This window comes from Pezoporus occidentalis, unplaced genomic scaffold (assembly GCF_034315485.1).
Source record: "Pezoporus occidentalis ecotype Australia unplaced genomic scaffold, CSIRO_AGI_Poc_V1 ctg182, whole genome shotgun sequence".
NCBI lineage: Eukaryota > Metazoa > Chordata > Aves > Psittaciformes > Psittacidae > Pezoporus > Pezoporus occidentalis.
Genome location: NW_026913662.1, coordinates 1,417,078 through 1,434,002, shown reverse-complemented (window position 1 = coordinate 1,434,002; position 16,925 = coordinate 1,417,078). Strand labels below are relative to the sequence as shown.

Genomic DNA, 16,925 nt, shown 5'->3' with positions numbered 1-16,925 from the left:
AAGCATCCCCCTGCTGACCCAGAAAGTAATGCATAAGCAACAAGAACGTCAGCTGCAAAATGCAGTATCTGGTATCTTCCCACAGATGCTGTCAGCTGGCGCAGGAAGCACACCGCCAGGCAAAGGAGGAGAGCCGATTTATTGTACCTAGCTCAGGCGTCAGCTTTACTCTCGAGTCTGAAAACAGCCCGATATAGAGGAGGTGTAGGTGGTAGGTTTGCTTGTCTTTCTCAGCCCCCGCCCCCCCCCGCCCCCCAGTTCCTCTCTGTTACTTCCCAAGTCTGGAGCGGGTCCAGAGAAGGGCAACGAAGCCGCCACCAGCGCAATCAAGTTTCTCGAGGAACTCCCGGCAGGAAGCGCGACGCAGCTCCACGAACAAGGCACCCCGGGACACAGGGTCCGCCGCACGGAGCGGGGACCCAGCGGAAGGGGAAGGGGCCGGGTCCTGCGCGGAGCGGACGGGCGGGCGGGCGGACGGGCGGTCGGTCGGTCTGACACACGGACACAGGCACAGACCGGCCTCCGACGGCTTCCGCACAGACCCCGCCCCCTTTCGCCGCCACGCCGGGGCGGGGCCGTGACGCCACCGGTGGGCGTGAGGGGCCGTGCGCCGCAGTGCGGGGTGAAGCGGGGCCGGGTTGGGCCTGCGCGTACCGGTGAGGTCGCGCTATGGTGCGCTTCGGGTTGACCATCGTCCGGCAGTGAGTACCGCGGCACCCCCAGCCCCGCAGGGTGCCTTTAACCCCTTCCCCTCTGCCCCCTTCCAGTGCCGGGACGGGCTGTGATGTTAGCGGGGTTCCGTTCCTCCCCTCCGACACCCCCCCCCTTCTCCCCCTCCCATCGTCCCTTAGGCGCACTCGGCTGCCGTCAGCCAATCTGGCTGGCTGGCTTGGCGGGCGGGGTGAGCGCCGGGGTGTCCCGTGAGGGGGGCGGGAAGGGGGGTCGAGGCGGCCCTGAAGCCGGAGGGGCTGGCTCGGAATGGCCTGAGTACGGCCGCTGGCGTTACCGCTCCTGCCGGGGTGCGTGAGGCCGTGGCGTGCGCTGCAGTTGGCCGGACAGGTGAAGCCACATCAGTGCAGTTTGGTGTTGGTGAAAGTACGGGGTTATACGTAGCGTCAGTAAGCGCTATTTGGGAATGCTTGGGTGGCTGCTCTCGAGACCTTTCTCCTGCCGCAAGGTCTCTGGTTGGGCAGGCTGCTTGCTTAAGAGTGCTACCACTCCTAACATTTCTGCTGTGGAACATTAAAGAATTGGCGTTTGTGACTTAGACTCAGAGAATAGTTAGGGTCGGAAAGGACCTTAAGATCATCTAGTTCCAACCCCCCTGCCATGGGCAGGGACACCTCACACTAGACCATGTTGCCCAAGGCTCTGTCCAACGTATCTGTGAACGCTGCCAGGAATGGAGCGTTCAAAACTTCTTTGGGTAACGCATTCCAGTGCCTCACCACCCTTACAGTAAAGAACTTCCTCCTTGTATCTAACCTGAACTTCCCCTGTTTAAGTTTGAACCCATTACAGTCCCTAATGAAGAGTCCTCCAGCATCCTTGTAGACCCCCTTCAGATACTGGAAGGCTGCTATGAGGTCTCCACACAGCTTCTCTTTTCCAGGCTGGACAGCCTTCATTGAAGTTACTGAGTTTTGCCTTCAGGCTGCAGTGGATATTGACAAAGATTTGTAGTCAACTAGGCTGAATAGCTCCAGTTTCCTGCAGCTGGCAGTAATTAACTGTCTAATTTTTAGTAAAGCTAAACTTTTTTCTCCTTTAGCATAATATATGCTGAAAGTAGCTGTCAGGACATGGAGCAAGCCTAAAGAATTAAATTTCCCCCCCTTGTGCACGAGTCTAAAGCATACTGAAATACAGTGATTTGCCTTAAAGGTACTAGCCTTCTGCGATCAGTTACCTCTTTGAGGCTCATCTTGAGGGCTTTCCATGAAGCTTGTTGATGGCTCTCTGTATAAAAACCAAGTAGAGCACTTGGACTTAGTAATGCAAAAACTTAAGCATGTGACATTTCAGTCAGGTGAGGGATTTTAACTTTGTTCATGTGAAGTTTAGTTGTTAGACTTTCCCGCCTAAATAAGTCTGCTCATAGTTTTAGTCACTGTTCTCATGAAATACTGTCAATTATGGTTTTCAAGGTAGAATATTCATAAAGAAGGTGATGTTCATTCTACTAGTTTTTCTACAGCTCTGGCTTGTTATGCTGTTTCTTCAAGGTGTGCAGCCTGCTCTGCTGCTGTCTTTGATAATCTCTTGAATTGGCTTCCCTTTAAACTACAGCGGTCCAGTTGGCTAGCATAGATTTTTCATAAGAGGGCTCCAGAGTCTTGCTGCAACTTCTCTCTCTCCAGCATGGAGGTGTAATTGTAATAGATACATTATTCTGCATTTATGATAAATTTAAGAAATTACTTCCTTTCATTCCAGGTGGGTTTGTCTTAGTAAATATTGAAGGCATGATTGGGGTTGACCACTTGAAAATATGGGGTGTTTTTTTTGTTGTTTAAAAGTCTTCAGATATGTGGTTTTGAAAAGAGGCTGTGCTGTATTATATCTCGTTTTTCATATCCAGACTCTGCTGTCTCTTGTTGGTGCCTAATACAATAATGGTTTTGAACATTCAGCAAAATCATGGTGAGTTAATTTTTTTTTGTTTATAATCTCTTTCAGTGGAGAAACAAGGTACAACAAAGACAAGATACTGCAAGGTTAGTATCAGTTACTCCGCGAGCTTGTTAGAGGTGGAAAATTATTCTTCCCTGCAGAATGGGAAATCCTGCAACCAATTCCTGAAATGTTAAGTATTATTATGGAATAATGTTGTAAACCTTAACAGGTGTTATTTGTAAGCCAAGACATTAGCTTGATAGTTTTACCACTATCAACTACATACTACATACAGCTATCAACTACATACTACTATGAAGGTTCTAAGTGGATCTCCACAGAATATCAGCAAATGACTTGACTCTCCCATGTACGTGGCTTTTTTTTTTCCCCGTAGATGTATTTTAGTATCAGCAGCATTATCTCAATTGTAATGTCCTTTTTCTTATTTTACAATCAACAGTCTGTTTATAGCATTTCAATTTCAGTTGTGAGGCACCTCTTCCAGGAAGCCTACCAGTGACATTCTTAAAAGGACAAATGTTCTGAAATGACTGCTTATGTTTAGAAAATGTATGTCTGTTTAATGTTTAAATTTGTCGTATGAATACATTAATATAAAGATCAATAAAGATCCTTCTGTATTCTTAGTCTGTACTCCCACTTCTGTCATCTGTGTGATGGTTTATGAAAGGCCAGAGGAACAGTGACTTTTACCAGAGGCTGACTTTACTGAAGGAGAAGGATTTTATCATGACTGAGCAGATTCTTTATTGCTGCTGTGCTTGCTCAGCTAAATGATCAAAAATTTGCATGTCTTAATGTTGATGGGTTTTTATTTTTTAGGTCAAGGAGTGGATGAGCCGCTCTCTGCAACTGGTTTCAGACAAGCAGATGCTGCTGGTTTGTTTCTCAGTAATGTGAAGTTTACTCATGTCTTCTCAAGTGACCTTCTTCGAGCAAAGCAGGCAAGTGCTTTTTGAGGCAACTGAATGTAAATATTAGCTTCAGAATTTGGCATTTATTTGCTATTGGTGATGCAAAAAATAATACAGTGAGAGAGAGCCAAAAGGTATTTTGAGGGACTTAGAACTGCAATTTGAGTTTTGTAGAATTCAAGAAGGCCTCTGAAGAAATTTCAATGAGAACAGCTCTGTTAGGAGCCAGTGAAGGCTACCTTGCTTTGCAGGATGTTTTGCAATGTTGTTCTAATGGATTTGCTGTTATTTTTTATGGGCATAGGTTCTTACTAAAGGAGTAATTGGGACTGAGAAGTAACACAGGCTGAAGTCAGTTTTTCTTTGAAGAAACAAAACAAATTTGCTGTGATATTTGCTGTGTCTTTCTGAGGAATGCAAGCCAATATAGGCAAGATCAAGTTTTGCTGTAAATTCAGTGCAATGATCATTAAGTATGTGGAGAGGTTGGATTTGAATAAATAGCACACTTCTCATCTTGATGTACTATTTTTGTAGGTTAATTAAAGAGGAAAAAATGTTAATTACTGAATGGGATTCCATGTAATTTTGTGTGCAAAGTTACAAAATGCTCAAAAACTTTAGGAAACAGAGCTCTGAAAGGTAGAGGTTTTTGATCTCATGATCAGCTGTTGAAGGAAGGTCATGTCTCCTGTGGAAGCCCTGTCCTTAATTCTCTCTGCTTTGACTGATGCCGTGATTTCAGGAGATGTGTAGGTTTCACATCATTGAAACAACTAAGCAGTTCTTGATAGCCCTGCTGGTTGCTTGCCTTTCCCTCCATTGTCCTGCTACAAAAGACTGCGAAGTCTTGATGTAAACCAGATCCACAAAATCTAGCTTAAATCACCTTTTTTCCCTTAAAACATAGATCATCAACATTAGTCAACAGTTTTGCAGCACAGCCCCATGAACTGCTATAGCAGCACAACTTAGGCAGAAAGCAAACTGGAGAGACAGGAAGAGAGTACTGCAATAATTAGGTATTTTAAAAATGCCTTATAACTGCCTGATAAGTCACTTCCTTTGAGTGTGTGAATGGTAGCGATGATATTTAGAAACATTACAGTACAGTTCTGGTGTCCTCAACATAAAAAGGACATGGAACTGTTGGAACAAGTCCAGAGGAGGGCCATAAGACTGATGGAGCACCTCCCGTATGAAGATAGGCTGAGAAAGTTGGGGCTGTTCAGCCTGGAGAAGAGAAGCTGCATGGAGACCTCATAGCAGCCTTCCAGTATCTGATGGAGGTGATAGGACAAGGGGTAATGGATTAAAACTTAAACAGAGGAAGTTTAGATTGGATATAAGGAGGAAGTTCTTTACTCTGTGGGTGGTGAGGCACTGGAATGGGTTGCCCAAGGAAGTTGTTGCTCCATCCCTGGCGGTGATCAAGTCCAGGTTGGACAGAGCCTTGAGTGACATGTTTTAGTGTGAGGTGTCCCTGCTCGTGGCGGTGGTTGGAACTAGATGATCTTAAGGTCCTTTCCAACCCTAACTATTCTATGATTCTATTAATAGTGTGTTATAATGTTCATGGGACTCTGTGCTGTGTGCCTGCCTTAGGGGAATTGTTTTTGAACACTCAGCCACTTGAGAGTGAGCTTGCTAATTTTATTCCTTATTTTAGAGACAACCTTTTCTATGAGAAACATTTGCATGCTCATAGTGTAGAAGACAGACCTGAATTTGTCCTTTGCAAAAGGGAAATGTATTTTGCTATTTTATTTTTTTTGACAAGCTATCCAGACTTTGTGCAAGCTTTTCAAAGATGGGCAAACCTGCAGTTTCCATTTGCTTGGAACTCACTTTTTTGGCATCTGCAAATCTATGAAGATTTTACTACGCTGTCACTTCATAGCTCAAGTATGAGAGGAATGTATAAGTTCCCTTGCAAAAGAGATAAAAAATTGTTTTAAAAGAAACTGTTAGTGATAAAGTTTACTTTTCCTTGCAAAGTCTCCTGCATCAGCTGTAGTCAGGTTGTGCAGTGGTTACTGGAACCAGGAGTCGTGTGAAGTCCCCTGGCTACTGCACATGGCTAACAGCTGAACATGCAAGACTGAGCAGGATAGGAGAAAATGGGGATGTGTGCAGAGAGAGTTGTACTACCTGGGCAGGAATTCCAAGAGCTACAGGAGATGCAACATGAATAGTAGGTATGAGAAATGCAGGAAGAAACTTTGCAGGGAAGCCTGCTTGAGAGACTAAGCCTAGAAAGGGGGTCAGAGACTGGCTTCAGAAATCAGCAGTGCAGGAGAAAGCAGGGCAGACCAGCAATGTGAAAATACAAAAAGACTAGTTGGGCAGACTAGGATGTTTTGTGAACACAGCAGAACTCCGTAAGACCACAAAGCTTAACAGAGCATAACAACAAAGTCTGTAGGGGAATATGGGGCCTATGTGAGGTGCTAATGCTGTTGGAACAAGAACTGTGCAGTAGTGAAACCAGGTTCAGGACTGGGACAGGCTGGGCCCTGGGAAGGAATCAAAGATAATCTTTTGAGTCTTCTCCATGTATGAAATGGGGCTCATATCCATTCTCTCACTGTGGTAATGTGAAGATTCAGTAATGTTTCTGAAGCATTATATTCTAGTAAATGGTGGCATAGGGAAACTGTGAGGAAGTTAAGCTCTTGGAACATATTTTGGTTTCAGCAGAGTAAATAAGGCTTCATGTTTAATACTTGCAACTCAAGAGTATGTGTTAGTGCTCAGTAGGTGAGCATTGTCTATTCTATGTAGTGAACAGGATCTCAGCCCTGGAGAAATTTCAGAATATTATCATACTATGAATAACTATGTTACTCATATTTACAGGGAAGCGTCTGAATTTTGATGTTTTCCTGTGGCAGAAATTTGAAGTTGCAACTTAAAGCCTTTTCTGAGCAATGCATTAAATAGGTCATAAAATCTTCTTAGTACAACGAAGTTTTTTATTATTTGTCAGAATCCAAGGAGCCTTTTCAAAATGAGTCCTTTGAATGTCATTTTGTTTGGACATGGACATTTGCACAATACTTCCAGCTGATATTACCAGTCAAAACTGGTATGTGAATCCAGTATGGCCTTCACACACTACTGCATGTAAGAACAGGAGGAGGTTAGCTCCTGTGGCAGCCAGACAGGTATGCGATATCCAACACATTAGAGCCTCCATTAGGCAATACTTTTTCCGAAGTGGTATCAGAATTTCTTCTTCATCAGTCGTCTTGCCCTCCCTGCACTCCCAAAATCATGTTTTCTTGGAAGGAAGAAAAAGATGTATAGTACAAGGCTCGTCATCCTGTTAAGAGCAAACTAAGCCCTTTTGGTTTTCTCTGTCTCTTAGCCATGCCATCTAGAGGCAGATGAATACAATAAGCTAGGTATTTTTTTTTCCTCCTTTCAAGTGTATCATCCAGTGCGTTTCCTCCTTGTAACAACTTCAGTTAGTTGCAGCAAACATCCTCCTGCCTCTTAACTGCTTCAGGAGTAGTTGGTTTCTGAGTTGCATTAAGCAGCCACTTGCCAGAATGTAATTTCATTTGTTAGATGTTACATTTTTTTTCTTTTGTGGTTGGATTAACTGATCAGTTTTTAGGAATGTACTGCTTGTGAATCTGATCTACATACTACAAAGAATGTGTTGGCATGATTGCTTTGTGAGTGGCAGTATACTTGAGAGAAGATGTGGCTTTTATCCTGGTAAATCCTGTGCTGCTGTTCATCTTGCTGCACACCTTTCATAGGTGCTAAATGTCTTCAACTGTTCTGGGCTTTGAATTGTGAAAGAACTTTCAGAAGATGCAGGTTTTCTGCCTTTTATGGCCTGACACAGGCCTTATATCCAATTCTGAGAGAGACTACTAGCTGAAAGCCTTTTTATCTTGGATTTTTGGGTCCTGCTAGTGTGATTGACATTGGATGTGGTGGTCTAAGATGGTCTGGCTATTCCATGAGAAAACAGCTCATTGGTGTGACTTGTATTCACTTTTTAGACTGCTGCCACAATTCTAGGAAAAAATAAGTTTTGCAAAGATTTGGAAATCAAGTGTGATGCAAGACTTCGAGAGAGAGTAAGTGCCAAACCAGTATGTTTTAATATTGAACATTGAACAATTTGAAATGTAACTTGCTATTGATGGGTATCTTGGCTTATTAAATGGTAAATTTAATAGTGGAGAACACTGTTTGATGTACTTTTAGTCACTGAAAACTGAACGCTTCACATTGGGTATTATAAATCATTTGCAGAATTGTGAAGCAAAGCCAAAATGTAGTGATTAGTGCTGTAACTGTGATGCTTTAGTGATGTAAGGTAAGATTTAGTGTAGAGGGAATTATCTTAAGTGTAATAAAAAGCTTAGCTGTTTTCTAACTCCATATGTAAAGTGTTAAAGATACTTTCTCTGCTTACCTTCTCTAGCCTGATGGCACAACTCAGTGTTGACTTTTCAGCTGTTTATACCTTTTCATTTGCACAAGGACTCCTGGAAAGCTTTCTTCTGTCTATGGAACAATCTCCTTTCCTGATTAGCTTCTCTGCCTGATAACAGGCATCATGTACCTCCTGTCTGGTTTTAAGTATGTCTTGCTAAGAATAAATTCAGATGCTGGCTGTTACTGCTAGTATGAACCACCCTTCAGATGCTACAGTAAGACTGTCATCTGAATTTTAAATAAGGAAATGCTACAAAACCAAAAGTGGGTTGGCATACTGCCAGCATGCAAATACATGTTTAAGGAGCATTACATGATTGTAGCATTTCCCATTTGGATCTTTGTTTTCTGTCGGAAATTCCAGTTCTTCCACTGAAATCAGCAAGTAAATTTCTCCCAAACTCCTCTAGTTGCTTTATCACCTGATATTTTAAAAAGCTATTACAGTTTCTAATACAGAATTTTAGAAAGTTACACTGGTATGCTTGTTTCCCCCTTTTATAGCACTTGTATGGATGTATAGAAATGCCAGTACAGTATCTGCAGGACACAGGTTGTAAGTCACTACTCTATAACTGGAATTAAGTTTGAATTGCATGAAAAGAGGCAAAGTACTTTAAGAGAACATATGTCATTGATCCTATTAGGAAAGTTTTATTCTCTTGTGCCTTGCTTTCATGAGAGAAATCTAGGAAAATAAGATTAGGATTTCGTTTTCATCAGTTTCAGGGCACTGAATTCTTCATATCTGTCTTAGTGTTCTTAAACTCTCAATATTTTGCTGTAGAGAAAGAGATTGAGAGGCTTAAATAGATGTGTTTCAATACTTTTAAATTCTGAAGACTAATAAATTAATTGTTGTGGATATGCAGTTAGGTGCTGTAATAAGTGGATAGTGACATAGAAGTCTAGAAAGCCCCAGTAAGAAGTATGTGTCTGTATCCTAGTCATCAACATCAGGGTTTCTGGAATGTGCGTAACAACATTTGACAGTACAGTTATCTTGATGTGAACAGCAACATACAGAGGTGTTTGCAATGTAGTGTCAGTTACAAAGACACTTGAATTTTGTATGCTAAGAATGAGTGTTGAAAATATACGCGTGCACACCAGCAAATATATATATATATATATATATATATACGCACGCTTTGTATGTATACATTTAGCTTAAATAGCAGATAGAAGTTACCTCCTCCCCCAGTATTGGAATAAAATGTAAAAAGTAGTTAAGCCCGTGTGTTACACTCGAGAATCCATTAAAACAAAGCTCTTAAGAGATGTTTGTATTGAAAATGGTACCGGAGACTTGATACATCTGGCTAAACCGTCTCTGGTTTCTTACAGAAATACGGTGTTGCAGAAGGAAGGCCTTTGGCTGACCTCAAGGCTATGGCAAAGGCTGCTGGAGAGCAATGTCCTTCATTCACGCCTTCTGGAGGAGAAACACTGGATGAAGTATGGTATTTATTTGCGCCTTACTTTCAGTGCAGATGCAGCTATTGCATACGTACTTTCAAACATCTTACTGAGAGCGTAGCCCATCTAAAGGTCGTTATTTTATTAGCTGAAAACACTTGACCTGATTACAGTGTCTGCCAAGTAGGGAATCTCTTTAGAACTATAGTATTGATTTTGAGATTGTCTCCTCATGAAGCTGTCATTTGGAGAAGGATGATAGCAATTACCTCCAGCCTTGGCTTCGAAGGGCAGAGGAGTTTTTCCAGCATTCAGTAACTTCTCACTGATTTCTGAGACTTGTCTGTGATTAATGTTTTTCTTTTAACTGAAGTAGTTCCATCTCAGATTTCTGAAAGGCAAAGTCTCTTGCATGCTTCACAATGATCTTTTCTGACCTTTCCCTGTAGGTAAAAGAACGTGCAAGGGATTTCTTTGAATTTCTGTGTCAGCTAGCTGTTGAATTGGAACAGAAGGAGCAAGATGTCCATGGTGCAGGAAGCAGAAACTCAGGAACATCTGAAGAACAGTTTGTTTTCCCTTGGACGAACCACTGCAGTGAAACAGAACTTAGCTGTGATAACGGTGGAGTTTCTAAAATACTAGATGCCAATATATTAGTGGTGAGTCATGGAGCCTACATGAGGAACTGGATTGGTTATTTTGTTTCACATCTTAACTGTACTTTGCCATCAGATTTAACAAAGTCTCAGTTGTCTTCTGTCAGTCCCAACACAGGAGTTAGTCACTTTGTTATAAAACTTGAAAATGGAAATTTGTTAAAACCTGAAATCACATGTGTTTGTCTAAATCAAGATTCTCACTTAGTAGATGTGGGAGCTGAATGTGTAGCCCAAAAAGTCTTTTAAGAAGCTTTGTAGGAGGAAGTGGTTCTAGATCATCATTATCCTGCACTTGGAAAAGATATCTGTAGTAAGTACTGAGATTGACTGGAATTATTGACATTAAACTGCAAAAATTAAGACATGCAACTGCTTACCGTCTTAAAATAACATGATTTGCATGGTCCTAGTGCCTGATATAAGTTGGCACTTGTGAAATAACATAAATGTTCTTTATGAACAGAAACTTAATACTTAGTCAGTTGTATATCTACACCTACAGAAACTTCATTAGTCCATAATTATTTGGTTTTCCCCCAGTAAAAGAGTTGGGGAGGTGAGAAGAATGGTACCTCAAAGATGAACTGTACTGTATCATTGTTTTATTACAATATGCTATATTGTAATATTAAACATATATTGTCTTAAAATAACTTTTTTGGAATGCAGTTGTATAACATAAAAAGGAGCATTGTCTAGTGGAAAAGGTTTGGTACAGAGTCAGGAGACATGTTCCTGGCTCTGGTGCTAAGTAGCTGTGAGACTCTGGGCAAATCTCTCTTCCATTTGTGAAGAGGGGATGATGATACACCTACCTCTCAGGAGTGTTTTGTAAGAAACCATTAGGGTTTTTGAGACCTCTGTTGAAGAGCACTGTACACGAACATAAAGTATTTATTTTTAACTGTAAGCAGGATGAGGAACCTCATGTGAACATAGTTGAAATAACGGTCTCTCTTCTGAAAAGGAACCTTGTCAATAGGGTGAGTCATACCTGACTGGAATCCTTTTGTCAATTATATCAGGTACTTGATGGATGAGTAGTTTTGCCTCGAATTAGGCAAGTTTGATCGCTGGATGACTGTAGTTGCTTTAGTACTGCATTCTTTCCCAGCTAGGGTGTTTGGAGTGTGACTATCTGATTTATGTTATTTATGTCCACATACTTTTTCTTCATTTGCGTATTTTAAGCCTGTTTAAAAAATAAAGGCTTCTGAATAGAACTCCATTTCATCTGTATTTCTTTTGAGGTAAAAATCTTTGTTGATATTACTTTATGAAGCATTACTCAGGTCATATAACTTCCCGTTTGTTTTTTTTAGCCCTGAAAAACCCTACGCTGGTCTCTTACTGTGAAAAAGAGCCTTTTTTAGGGCTAACGGATCAGCACTATCCTGACTCTTACCTGGAAGAACCACTGGTGTAAAATGTTGAGGATATACTTAAATTGCTTGCAACTGTTCAAAATTAACTGTTTGAAGTTTTAACTTTTTCATAATTTTTAAAAATATGCTGTCCAGTGTCCTTTAAACTACTTGGTTTCTTTACCTTGAAGCAGAGAATACTAAATTGATCACAGCCAAAGAAGGCAAAAAAGTTTTATTGATGACTACTAACAGAGTTAATGGCAGAGGGTGAGCCATTCTTAATTTGCCTGTCCGTGGTAGTGCCCATTTATTTCAGGAAGGCTGCTTACATAGCAGGAGACTGCTGGTCTTAAAATAGCTAGAACTTTTCTGTAATTGTCATGTCCTGAATTTTGTCGGTCATTCCATTAATACTTCTTGGAGCCAGAGTAACCAAGTTGAAAATGTGCATCCTTCATCAGCTAGAAAATGAGTGGGCACCTAATCCTGCCTTAAGTCAGTAACTTTTGTCAAATATTTCAAAACACACTGGTGATTTATGTGCTTCCCTGAGTTTAAGAGGTTTCTTTTGTTTTCTTGCCTACCCTCAAGCATGTTAATTAACACTTTGCTCTTGCTGATGAGGTTAATATCCAGGGGGAACGTCTACTTGTTAAATGCTTTGCCACTTGGGTGTTATTCTTCTATGAGGAAGATAGATCTATGGATCTTTGACTCTATTACTGTTAATAAATTACTCTCTATTACTGTTAACAAATTCTTTTATCTTGGGTTAACTCTTCCATAGGGCATGCAGATGATACAATAGTGCCTGACCATGAAAAATATCAAAGGGTGAAACTGTTCCAGTTTTCTAAACAGCTCCTATGTTAATGAAATAACATTTTTCAATTAAAAACTTAAGAGCTAGAATGTCCTAATCAACACTTTATAAAACACACTAAATTGGTGCAAAAACATGTGCCAGTGGCTGGGGGAGTATAAGCAGTCAAGTGTGTTCTGCAGTTCCTCTATTGCAGTCTTCCCGTGTGTATCTGCACTTGACATTGTTGGAGTCAGGATGCTGGCGTAGGTAATCTTATAGCCTCCCCTAATACAGTTACGTATTATTTCACCTTCATCATATCAGATGTAAGCTTCTCTATGCATTAAAAAGTAAATCAGTAATTTTGGAAGCTTCTGAAGTTAATTGTAAAGTCTTTTTTTCTTTAGGTCTATATACAGCACTGGTCTTTTAAAGTCTTTAAATCGACACTGAGATGACATCTGTCTTCTTGCTCTTTTAATAAAGTGACTCTTGCACATTTGTACAGTAATTCCATACAGTTTATTGGGATCATGGGAAAGGAGAGCTGCAGTTATAGATGGTTCTGTTAGGAATAGTAACAGAACATAAATATTTGAGGGATTACTCAGTAGTGGGCAATGAATGTTTTGTCCTTGTGAAATGCCAGTCTCTAATTAGCAGCAGGAGACAAGGCTTTAACTACAGGGTGGATTTTCAGCAGTAGCTGCCAAGATGCGAGAGAGGCTGTGGAAGCAGATCAAGCTGTTAAATACATTACCAGGATGATAAGAATTTCAAGTGATAAGAAAAAGGTACATTCCTTTTGAATACCTTTGTGGGAAAATAGTGCTGAAATAAATGTTAGAAATATCTCAGCTTGTCCACATAATGGCCTGTAGTCAGATGTGACATAACCAATTGCCAGTCTTTTAAACTGGTCAAGGTTAAAATAAAAGCTGTCTTGACAGGTCTTTTCAGGTGGAATAGGAGAAGAAAAGGTGACTGTGAAGAACACCAAGATCAAAAGGAAACTCAGTCCCCTCCTTTCTGAGCTGATCTTTTCTTTTGCTGAAGAGTCCAGTGGTAATCTCCCAAAATAGGCATGCTTCAGAAGGTAGCAAAGTTGTTCCCTCCTTTGATAAAGTCATCATTCATGTTTAGGCAGTACTTTTCCAGGCTGGGCTTGATTTGGAAAAGGTGACAGTACAGACAAATCAGAATTCAAAATTCCCTGCATGATAGCACACTTATTCCTCAGTTTTGGCTCCACCAACATCATCTCCTGGCAAGTCTGCTAAATGTCTAGCAGTCATCAGGCATGCCTTTTGGCAGAGTGCTCTGGTAATATCACAATTTCCTTCCCCTAAACTATCAGCTCTTTTTCAAGATACTTGCTCTGTTCCCACAGTTCTCGCTTGGGTTTCTGTTTTCCAGACATAGCCCTGACTTTGCAATAGGAAGAGGTTTGGTTGGGTTTTTTTACATACAGAATTGAGTTCAGATGTATTCTCTATCCAAGCTTTTGGTATTTCATGAGACTGCCTCAGATCCACAGCCCACATGCCTGGACCTAAAATATGTCAGATTTTCCCCAGATGTGTCCCTCTTTTGAGGGCTTTGGCCATGAGCCTGAGGTTTCTGAATATGTAGTAATCCCAGGCAAATGGCAGCTGCATGAGCACATATCAACTGCACAGTATGTGAGCTGTTTCCCTGACACCCACAGCTATGGCAGACCTGCTGTGTGGATGATCTGGTTGTGTGTGGTAAATCCAACCTGCTGTTTGGGCAGGTCTCCTGTGCTGAAATGGCTCTCATGTCACTTGTGAACATCCCTGGGGTTTTCTGGCAGGCAGGGAGCCCTGGATGAGTCTACGAATATCCTACCTGAACACCAGAAGATGGCAGTGGGGCCCCTGAGAGCACAATCAGAGAACAATAGCAGAGGTCCCTGAGACTATGGGCATAGGAGGGTACCAGGGTAAAAACACAAATCGGGACTAGGCAATTACTGGGCGCTAAAGGAATGCACTTGAGGTCCAGGCAGAACCCCTTTTGGAGCATAACTAGATGTGATCTTTTCTCTCCCTCTTAATGCCCAGTTGGTTGATCAAGCCATAGGTGAAGTGAAGCAGTGGTGATGCACTAGACTTGACTGTGGTAGGTCATGAGCATATTTTTGGAAGAGCTAGCTATTGAAAATTGAATTTAAAAAGGTTTTATTTCAGAAGGGCAAGAATCACAAAATTAGTTTCATAAGGTCAGCTGTACTGAAGAGTCACAAAATTAGCAAGATCAACTATACCTAAGAGCCTTAAATGGACTTAATATGGAAGAAAGGGGGAAAGCTTTGCTTGTTTAAATTAGAGGTGTAAAAATTGCCTAGTTATATCACAAACAGGCAAAAATGGCAGGGAGGGTCTCTAGGCCTGATTGGATCAAGAGTCATTTCCGAATGAGTTACTGGTTCTGGGAAAGAAACTATAAGGAGTAGAAAGAAGCTAGATATGAAATAATGAGAATTTGCAAAATAAATTAAAGCCAGTAGCAAAACCATCTTGAGATATGTGTATATCAAAATAGAAAACAACAAAAGGAGTATCAGAAATGTTGTAGTGTGTAGATGGAGGAGAGATTGAATGGTCTTAAATTATATCCCCCAAATGAATTACTTCATTTATGGCAGTATTGAACACAAGGGTGAAAGAAGATGGATGATGGGAATGAGGAAAGGCAAAATACCACATTTAAAGCCAAGAATTAAAGAATTTAATATGCTTCTGTCAGGGGAAATGACTAATCTTTATCCCAGAATTCTGAAAGCACATCTAAAATTACACATCCGTAAGCAAGTATTTTAAATAGATCTGTCAAGTTGGGTGTGGAACTGTGTGACTAGAGAATAGGAAATAAAATATTTTTTATTTGAGAACAGAGGACAAAGTAATCTTACAGAACTGTTAGTTTCACCTTAATAACATTCGAGGCATTAGAATTAATGCTGAAGGAGAATGTAATTACAGACAAGAGAGGTAAATGAAACCTTGACTATAATTAAATGAATTTTTGCCATAAGTAGTTCACACTAGACTAAACTGATAGTCCTTTAATGGAAGAACTTATGTTTAGCAAGGCAAAAATGATGGAAAATGATTTAGGTGAATTTTAATTGAGCACTTGACACCATGCCTCGATGGAAACCATCAGCTCAACTGGAAAAGATAAATGTTACTAGAGAAAAAAAAAAAAGGTGAAGTAGGTATGCAAGCAATTTATGGGCATCTGAGTAAGTAGTAACGTCCGAGGTCAAGCACTGAGCTGGAGCAAAGTTGCTACTTAAGTTAAGGGGCATTTTTTTTTTATGACTTTGAATAAAAATATAGGAATGTGGAAATATTAGTGAGGAATCATCATCAACAACTAAGTCAGAATATCATGCAGAGGAGGAAATGATGAATTGGAGGTGTGAAATTAAAGACATGGCATGAAACCACCCACCACAGCACTTTGGTACCAATGACAAGAATATCCTCTACAAACTGGAAGATAATTGCTGAAAACAATGGAGGAGAAAAACCTGGGGTAATACTAACTTCTGACTGACAGTGGGGAGTTGGTGATGTTGAATTTAGAAAGGCAAGCCTGATCCTGAAAGGTGCCTTTCATCCAGGTAAGGAATCATTGTACAGTCATTGCCATTGTGCAGGCACTGATGAGATCTCACCTGTAATTCTTGCTGGAGGAGCTGGGAAATGTAGTTCTACCTTGAAAATGGGTTAAATAAATCAAAACCTCCGAGTTATTCAGATAAAACACCAACAGCATTTTGTAAAAGACTTCCTGTTACCAGCAGATCCGGGAGCTGGTGCTTAATGCATGGTTAAGTTTGGGGGAACAAGTAGGCAATATTCCACTTGGGAAGTTGCTGGTTTTAAACTCTGTGACTTCCTATGTTGCTTACCCTGAAAGCTTACAGACAGGAATGAAGCTCACTCTTGGGCACATGAATTTCATTTAGGGTTGAAGAAGGGGAGACCTACTTTACAGAAGGACTTCAAAATCAGTGAAACACCCAAGCAATCATAGAAATGGAAGTTAAATTTAGCTAATTTGCCAATCTTAACTACTTCTTGAGTCTTAAAATCGGTCCTTCTCTCTTCTGAAAACATCTAGGCTGCATCTAGGATTGTGCCTTAGCCTCAGCAAATAGACTCCTGGCTTATACACCAGATGTTGTTTGAATGCAGGGAAGAATTGTTGGGGATGAGGATTTGCTCAGAGTACTGGAATGGGTTTGTGGTCTAATTCAAGCTGCTGTCCACAGTGTGCTTCAGCAAAACCACCTAGCCCTCAACTAGGTTACTAAGCAAAATACTCAATTTCTGTTAGATATTATCCAGATAATATCACTTAACAGAACACAGAGTAGACTGGGATGTGTGGTAGCTTAATGAAGTTTTACAGAATTAAAGGAATAAAGGTTAAAGGGAAGCGCAAGGATGTTCTAAGATGTGTGAATCGTCATGCTCCAGGATCTAAAACAGTGTGACAAGGCTTGGAAAAAAGCAGGCGCTACGTTATCATTATTGGAACTATCCTTTCAGATGCCTGGTTCTGGTTACTGTCAGAAACAGGAGCCTGAACCAGGTGTGACCCTTCATAGGTGCTGTCTTCC

The 16,925-nt window shown here is 40.9% G+C and overlaps 1 protein-coding gene and 1 long non-coding RNA gene across 2 annotated transcripts; both read left to right on the top strand.

The window, feature by feature from the left end:
* The first annotated feature begins 563 nt into the window (after positions 1-563).
* Positions 564-11,319, top strand: TIGAR (TP53 induced glycolysis regulatory phosphatase). The gene is made up of 6 exons (XM_062615535.1): positions 564-701; positions 2,680-2,717; positions 3,463-3,584; positions 7,574-7,651; positions 9,363-9,473; positions 9,884-11,319. Exons 1-6 carry the CDS (start codon positions 670-672, stop codon positions 10,340-10,342), a joined length of 840 nt encoding a protein of 279 aa, XP_062471519.1. The 5' UTR covers positions 564-669; the 3' UTR covers positions 10,343-11,319.
* Positions 11,320-12,206: 887 nt separating this feature from the next.
* On the top strand, positions 12,207-16,026 carry LOC134162068 (uncharacterized). The gene is made up of 2 exons (XR_009964178.1): positions 12,207-14,410; positions 15,634-16,026. It is a non-coding gene; the product is annotated as an uncharacterized LOC134162068 (long non-coding RNA).
* Positions 16,027-16,925: the final 899 nt, after the last annotated feature.